The 8230-nt window shown below is 54.2% G+C and overlaps 1 protein-coding gene across 2 annotated transcripts; it reads left to right on the top strand.

Annotated features, from left to right (window-relative positions):
* The first annotated feature begins 238 nt into the window (after nucleotides 1–238).
* On the top strand, nucleotides 239–6628 carry Myl9 (myosin light chain 9). 2 transcript variants are annotated; one of them, XM_006235402.4, is made up of 4 exons: nucleotides 239–380; nucleotides 3003–3211; nucleotides 5398–5559; nucleotides 5984–6628. In XM_006235402.4, the coding sequence occupies exons 2-4, from the start codon at nucleotides 3028–3030 to the stop codon at nucleotides 6154–6156; spliced, it is 519 nt and encodes a 172-aa protein (XP_006235464.1). In that variant the 5' UTR covers nucleotides 239–380; nucleotides 3003–3027; the 3' UTR covers nucleotides 6157–6628. The 2 variants fall into 2 exon arrangements, with proteins under 2 accessions (XP_006235464.1, NP_001094355.2); NM_001100885.2 differs by having other exon boundaries at nucleotides 266–348.
* The last annotated feature ends 1602 nt before the right edge of the window (nucleotides 6629–8230 follow it).

Raw genomic sequence — 8230 nt, forward strand, 5'->3', positions numbered from 1 at the left:
GGAGAGCTGGGAAACCCTGAAAGCTCCGCCCTTCTTGCCAGTCTGAACACCCCAGTCTGCTTCCATGCCCCAGCCTGGGCCGACCCAGGGAAAGGCTGCGTCGAGGGGGGCTATTCTAGGGACACCCCAGCCTCCTAGCCAGCAAGCGGAAGCCTAATAAGGCCGGGCTGACTGCCTCAGCCCCGCCCCCACCCCACCCCCCGCACATTCTTCTGCCTTGTAAGGCCGGGCCGCCCCGGTCCAGCCAGCCCCGGCTCCGCCCCCAGAGCTCCGGAGAGCGGGCGAGCTGCTGCAAGCCAGCTTTCGAAGCACCGCAGCAACGCCAAGGACTTTTCTTCTCTGCAGCAGGTGGGAGCCCGCTCAGCGCCTGGGCAGCTACAGTAGGTGGTCAGGCCGAACCTCACCCGGCCTTCAGAGGGCTGTGGCATGCTTAGTGGTGTGGGCTGGGACTACTGCCTTGTTCAGGTCTTACAGGGGACCCTGGCCTGGGACTGAGCAACTGATGGTTCTGCGCCCCCGGAAAACTGGTTTTTGGGCAAGGAAACAAGGATCTAGAGTGTCCTTTTGCTAAAGAGCCTAACACACCAAGTCCAGAAGCTCCAGGCTACCTGTCTGTAGAGATGCCAGTAGGAGGTTGAGGGAGTCACTGACCGAAGAAACTGTGTGTGTGTGTCAAGAGGAAATTGAGCCCTACGGAAGCACAGCACACACACACACACACACACACACACACACACACACACACACACACAATTTTGCAAACTCTACCGCAGAAGGGATAGTGACCACTTCACACCTCCCTTATCCTCAGTGCCGTGTGCATCAGAGAACGGTGGGATGAGGGGGTCTTGGTCTTGGCTTCTTCACAGCCCTCCAGCTGCCCTGGTTGCTTCCAGGAAGATAGAGTATTTAGTCTCTAATAAGCTGGTTCGAGAGCAGGGCATCTGGCACAGCCCAGCTATGGAGACTAGTAATGAGTAAGGGGACCCTGTTGGCTTCTACCTTGGTGTCAGCTGTTGCAGTAGGAAGGAATATTCTAGCCATGACAGCCAAGGTCCAGCTGTCTGATCCTTGGTGTCTAGGACTCAAGAAAGGGGAGACTATGGCTTCAGGGTTAGGGGCCAGCTTATTTCTAACTTCAGTCATTCAACCAAGTCTAGAAAGTGCCTAGCCACAGCCTTTGGCCCTTTAAGAGCCAAGCCTGCCACCCACTGACTCCAGCCTAGCATGGTGTCCTGACTTGCAACCCTCTCATGGGTATGCACTTCCCTTTTGGGGGGCCATTGCCTCTCAAGGATGAAGAAGGCTGCGATACCCTAGGGGAGCCTGGCTGGGTCTGCTCTAGAGGTCTGCAGACAGGAGGGGCTACAAATGCTGATGGCCACAGGAGGTGGGATGGCAGCTTCAAGGGACAGCATTTCTGCCCTCAGTTCCTACCAATGCCCACCCAGCACTTCACAAAGATACACCAAAGCCTGGTGCATGCTGTAGGGCCCTTGGATCTTATACAGCTCGAGTCTCAAGACTACAGGCAGATGTGGCCCTGGGACCTGCTGGAGCTGACCATGATCCCAGCCCAGGGGGGATTACAGGGAAGGACATAGGCCCTGGGCCGAGGGATGCAATGCATAGGGCAGAGAGGGGCCTTGGCTAGTTTAGGGGAAGCAGACACTAAGTCTTGAGATGTATTCTCCCCACAAGCTGTGATGGGGTCAGGTTGAGTTCTTTCCCTGGCCTCAGTTTCCCCATCTGTAGAGTGGAGCTCTGACGACCTTTCACTAAAGAGCCATCTACTCGCCTGCTGCTTGTGGGCTGCCCTAGTGGTGAGGGATGAGGGAGTCTGCAAGTGTTTGTTGTCAAGATAAGGGCGGAGAACAGCACCCTGGGACTCCAGAGCTCCCCAGGATGACAGCTATAGAAGGAGGGAAGGAAGGAAGGCCTGGGAATGGCTGTGGAATGCTAGAGGTCAGGGATGGGACAAAGTGGATCAGTCGGAAGCTGGGAGGACACTAGGTCCTTTCATGCCATGCTGTGGATGTGGAGGGCTTTTAAGGAGACAAGTAAAGGTCTGAGTTTTGAATGGGATGGGGGAGACCAGCCCAAGGCCCAAATGCCAAAATGCCAGGTTTAAATGATCTGTAGTTTCAACTTGAGGGAACTTCAATGTACAGGAAGTGACAGAGAGCCCAGAATGAAACTCATCCACTAGGGACCAATCAGGATCCTTGAGAGAGAGCAGCTGTGTTCCACAGACAGTGCAGAAGATGGGGAGGGTTGGGGGAGGGGCATGGAGTGAGAGGGTTGGGGGGGAGGGGGAACAAAGGTGTGGAATGAGAGGGATAGGAAGGGCTGCCGGGAGGGGTGCAGGGGCATGGAGTGAGGGGGATGGGGAGGGTTTTGGAGAGGGGTACAGGGGCATGGAATGAGGGGGATAGGGGAGGGGTGCAGGGGCATGGAGTGAGAGGGATGGAGGAGGGGTGCAGGGGTATGGAGTGAGGGATGGGGGAGGGGTACAGGGGTATGGAGTGAGGGATGGGGGAGGGGTGCAGAGGCATGGAGTGAGGGATGGGAGAGGGGTGGGGAAGGGTAATATCAGAAGTACAGTGCTGCTGATCTGCCCCCTCCTAGGAGAGCCCTACCTCCCTGCCAGGAGATGGGCACATGCTATCAAGAAGTAACATAGACAAAGCACATTAATGGTTGGCTCCAAGCCAATCCTGTTATACCCAATTGCAACAAAATTAATTCTTTCCATGCTCAGCACCACTCAGTGGCTCTCTAGATACTAAATTAACTAATTCCTGCAGCAGGATGCTCTGTCTTCCCGATTTCCAGATGAAGAGAGATAGAGGAATACAGCCCACAGGCTGCACTCAGAGAGAACTGAATGGCTGGAGGCCCAAACCTGTGGGATGCCTTGAATAGCAAGCTTAGCCCTAAAAGCCCTCAGGGGGAGGCAGGAAGGTTCCCTGTCCATCATGATCCCATGCTCTTCCCTGTAGGGAACCCCCAACACCCAAAGCCAAGATGTCCAGCAAGAGAGCCAAGGCCAAGACCACCAAGAAGAGGCCCCAGAGGGCTACGTCCAATGTCTTCGCTATGTTTGACCAGTCCCAGATCCAGGAGTTTAAGGAGGCCTTCAACATGATTGATCAGAACCGTGATGGCTTCATTGACAAGGAGGACCTACATGACATGCTGGCCTCCCTGGGTGAGTGGAGCAGGTACACAGAGAGAGAGAGGTGCTTGGCACCTACAGGGCACTTCCTGTGAAATGAGAGTTACAGTGCTACCCTGAAGGTCATATTGCTCCAACTCTGCCCACTCAACAGAGAGGCAGACTGAGGCAAGGAGCAGGTTTAACACGGGATTTGAACCTAAACAGCCTGACTCCCCGGGGAAAGTCAGATCTATGCATCGGGCTATGTGGTAAATCTTAGAAAAACGTGCCAGTATTTTGAGTTTGTACTGATGGGAAAACTGAGGCTTAGTAGGGAGGCCAGAGCACCCCTCCATACTCCCAAGACACCTCCAAGGTCAGGGTCTTAGGGCCAAAAGGGGTCAGGGATCAGGTCCAAAGTGCCAGTGTTCAGATGGGTATACTGAGGCCCAGAGGCAAGGCCTCCAGAGTGCACCTCTCTCCATGCGCCGGCCACAGCCAGCCAGCCGCAGCAGCAGTTCTCAGCATGGCCTTCAATGGGGCTAGAGGATCAGGGCTAGATGACAGATAAGAGTAGCACTGGGAGAGCTGCCATACCATCGAGCTTGGCCATCCCACTCGACCCCTGGCTCTGTTTTGGGCCTACTACTGCCTGTGTAAAAGGCCAGTCACCCAGATTAGAAAATGGGGTGCCCGTCCTTCCAGCCAGGCTTTCTTGAGAATACCCTCTCCCAAAAGAAAACCCAACACTCCAATATGGATCCTCTGAGTATCCTGGAAGGGAAAGACTGTCCAGGTGAGGAGGGCTGGTCCTCATGGGCTAAAAACTCCTCTGGGCATCTTCTGAAAACAAAGCAAGGGAGTGGAGGCTCAGAAGGCACAGTCATAAAGGCTTCCCACATCAGTCAGGCTATAATACAAGGCTTCCCACCTTGTATTTCACGTCCCAGAGACTGGATGGGTCTAACTAGGCAGCCAGAAAAACACGTGCCTGTGTATGGTGGGTCCACGGATCAGATGTGGTTTTCAAGTTAAAGAATATGGCCCACAGAATCAGCTAAGCAGGACTCATGGGGGCTCACAGAGACTGAAGCAGCAATCATGGAGCCTGCACGGGACTGTACTAGGTCCTCTACATGTGTAGTGGTTGCTAGCCTGGTGTTTTTATGGGACTCTTAACAGTGGGGGTAACAGTGGGGGTAACAGTGGGGGTGGGGGTGTCGCTGACTCTTTTGCCTGCTCTTGGGACCCTTCCCTCTACTGGGCTGCCTCGTCCAGCCTTGATATGAGGGTTTGGACCTGGTCTTATTGCATCTGGTTAACCCTGTTCAGTTACCTAGGGAAGCCTGCTGCTTTTTGAAGGGAAAACGGAGGAGTGGATCTCGGGAAGAGGGGAGGTTAGGGGAGGGAACTGGGAGGAGTGGAGGGAGGGGAAACTGTGGTCAGGATGTATTGTATGAGAGAAGAACTAGATAGATAGATAGATAGATAGATAGATAGATAGATAGATAGATAGATAGATAGGCAGACAGGTAGGCAGACAGACAGACAGACATGGTAGTAAGCTCTACAGCCATCACCCTAATTCTCCATGCAGCTCCCTCTTGGGGGATGGCAGGCAGAGACTCAGAAAAAACAAGCAATCTGCCCAAGGTGGCACAGTAGCCCCGAGCACAGCTGGGTCTGAACCTAGCAGAGGACAGCATCCCAGAACTGTGCCAATGACTGCCGGGAGACCAGTGGAACTGTGTCTTACCGTCACAGTCCTGAGGCACAGAACTGGGACTTGAATGTAAGCCTATATGTCACCAAAACTCACCCATGTAGGCACTTGTGAAATGTTTCTGGAACCTTGGAACAGACTGCCCAAGTTTAGCTGCTGACCCCTGGGCCTCACTTGCTTTGTGACCTTGGATAAGCTGCCCTACCTCTCTATACCACAGTTCCTGGCCTGTGAGAAAAGAGTATGCTGTTGGCACAAGGAAGGTAGAGAGTGCACCAGGTGGCCTGGCCCACGGGAGCAGCTAATCTTACACCGTAATGGTGGAGGAGCCAGGGGCTTGTGGCATGCCCTCATACCTCAAAAGCAGGCAGGGACAGGAGCTGGATGCCCAGGAGAAGGCAGGAAATTGGCTGCCTGGCACCTGCTTCCCAGTCTACAAAGGTCACTGGGAATGAGTCACTCAAGTTGGGGACAGAGAACTGGGAACAGCAGCCGCAATGTCCATCCACCACAGGGAAGAACCCCACGGATGAGTACCTGGAGGGTATGATGAACGAGGCCCCGGGACCTATCAACTTCACCATGTTCCTCACTATGTTTGGGGAGAAGCTGAACGGCACAGACCCCGAGGACGTGATCCGCAATGCCTTTGCCTGCTTTGATGAGGAAGCCTCAGGTCAGTGTACATGGGAGACCTGGGCTAGGGAGGGGGCACCAGGGTGCTACAAGGGAAGGAGCCCAAGTTCCCAGTGCCCAGGACACACTACTTAAACCTTCCAGAAATTTAAAAAAAAAAAAAAAAAAAAAAAAAAACCTTCCAGAAATCAACTGTGCCTTCTCATTTTTACCCCAGCTTCTGTCACAGATAATTAACCCCTCACGGTGTCACGGTCTCCACAGACACTGTGCATAGACCCTCTGTAAACTCTTCCCTCTGGACCCCTCCGAAAACTCTCTTATCCACAGCCATGTCCCTCAAGTGGCTGGAAACCTGAGGGGGGTCTTCTAGCCCCACCCACTATGAGGTTTCCAAGGTCTGGGAGGGGTGGGTGGGCGTGGCCAGAGCCTGCTCTTCCTAACCGCGTCATGCCACGCCTCAGGGTTCATCCACGAGGACCACCTGCGGGAGCTGCTCACCACCATGGGCGACCGATTCACGGATGAGGAGGTGGACGAGATGTACCGTGAGGCGCCCATTGATAAGAAGGGCAACTTCAACTATGTGGAGTTCACTCGCATCCTCAAGCACGGCGCCAAGGACAAAGACGACTAGGCTCTTCTTAGCTGTCCCAATGCCTACACCCCATCCCAGTCACCTCCTCAACACATACACTCTACCCTCCCCATGAGGAGTTAGGGTCCCGGCTCCCAGGGCAGGAAATGAGCCATTAAGACGCACAGGGTGAGGCAGGGGTTCCACCACGGACCCAGGCACTAGAGGAAGGGCCACAGTGGGGAGGTGAGCCAAGGGTGGGGCCAGCTAGCACCAAAGTGAAGGAAGCCACTGAAGATGGCCACCCTCAGCCATGCCCTCCCATTCCAGGGCTACCCTGAGGAAGAAAACACCCATGTTCTGGTGTTGGACACTAATTCCCAGCATCCCCACAAAGGTACACACCCATTCACCATGTCCCTTCAGAGGATGACAGTCTGCACTTACACCTATGGAGTTGTCCCAGCACACCCAGAATGCATAGAGGGACGCTGCCTGAGGGACAAATTCTCTAATACAAGGCTGAGCACCACCTCTGGTCTGTGTGTCTGTGATGGGGGCAGGGAGGGGGGCAGATAGTGTCCCATTGTGCCTTACTCCCGTTCCAGTGGCTGCCCAGATGCACCATGCTTACTGTCCAGGGGAAGAGCTTGGGGGTCTGCCAGCTATGCAGTTCTGAAGCCTCAGAGCCCCCAGGAAGGGTGCTGGCTCCATGCTCAGCTGAGACCAGATACAAATGGAAGAGAAATGGCCCTCTGGGAAGACAAGACAGAATCGTAAGACCCTTGGGTTCACCAAACCCCATACAACAGATGAGTTTTAATCTGGGGGATGGCAGGGTATCAGAGGTCAAGGTCACAGGCCTCAGGACTAAAGCCTGATTTCTAGGTCACCTCACTGGGGGACGCTTAACATTAAGGGAGACTCTAAGAACAAGAAGAAGTAAGGGGGCCAGTAGTTCACTGATCACCAACTCAGCTGCCCCCCTTATCTAGTCCAGCGCCAGGCAGTCAGAAGACCGTAGGCACATTCAAGCATGCGCAAGTGCTTGAACATACGTACACACAGACATTCTATTCCAGCACACAGGCAGGGCTGGGCTCCACCACATTTGAATAATGGGGTCACTGACAGTGATCCCTACAGTGTAAAGGGTGGGGACTGCCTGGGCTCTCCTGGTAGTCTATGGGTAGAGAAGGGGGCTTCACGTGTCCCACCTAACCCTGGCAGAGGTCCCGGACAGATTCTGGATCCAAAGCGATCCTTGAGAGGTAAGCCACAGCATGCACACAGCAGTGGGGGGCGGGGTACCAACCCAGCCTGGAGGCTACACTCAACTACATCCTCTGTAGCAAGCAGACACACACACTCACACACACCACACACACACACACACACACACACACACACACACACAGTTCCAAAATGAACCTCACAAGTTCTTGGTCTCCGCTGTGGGTGGGACTAGGCTGGTTAAGGTGCAAACCAGCCCCAAATAGTATTCTAGAATCAATACCAGCCCCACCTGCAGAGCTGAGTGACCTTTGGCCTGTCCCCTGGACACCACACCCTCTTGCTAAGCCATCCAAACACCAAAGGCCTGCTTTTAGTGTCTGTTCCTACAGTCCCTGTATGTCACGAGTTCGAGGCTTAAACTACAGAGTAAAGCCATGAGTCAGGAAGGAGGAGGGCGGGTAAGAAGAAAGTTCTCTGAGATCCATGTCTCCTCTAGGCAGGAAGGCTTTCATAGCCGTCATGGGCTGGGAGGATGCCAAAAGTATGGAGGGAGCAGAGGTCTGCAGAGGAGGGAAAGAAGGAAGCCCAGGCATGGCAGAGTGCACCCACGGCCCACAGTGCCAACCCCCCAGCTCTGCAGCTGGGAGGAAGGTGGTGTCTCATTCCCAAATGAGAGGCAGCAGGAGCTCGGTGACGCTGAAAGATTGCCACGAGCTCAAACTCAGGGCCAGCCTGGGCTACAAGGGGAAGGCCTTGTGTATGAATAAATACAAGTCAGTGGGTTGTATCTTCTCAGCTAACAATTAGCGATAAAGCGAAACCTTCCAGAATCAGAACTTTCCAAGGTTTGTGCAAACCCCGGAAGCCACAAAGGAGAAGCCGGATGGAGTTGAGGGCA

The sequence above is a fragment of the Rattus norvegicus genome, chromosome 3 (assembly GCF_036323735.1).
Source record: "Rattus norvegicus strain BN/NHsdMcwi chromosome 3, GRCr8, whole genome shotgun sequence".
Lineage (NCBI taxonomy): Eukaryota > Metazoa > Chordata > Mammalia > Rodentia > Muridae > Rattus > Rattus norvegicus.

Excerpts from the sequence above, each read along its gene's own strand:
- Myl9 (XM_006235402.4), top strand. The coding sequence starts at position 3,028 with ATGTCCAGCAAGAGAGCCAAGGCCAAGACCACCAAGAAGAGGCCCCAG. Across the intron at positions 3,212-5,397 it reads TGACATGCTGGCCTCCCTGG|GGAAGAACCCCACGGATGAG; the intron begins GTGAGTGGAGCA and ends CATCCACCACAG. Across the intron at positions 5,560-5,983 it reads CTTTGATGAGGAAGCCTCAG|GGTTCATCCACGAGGACCAC; the intron begins GTCAGTGTACAT and ends GCCACGCCTCAG.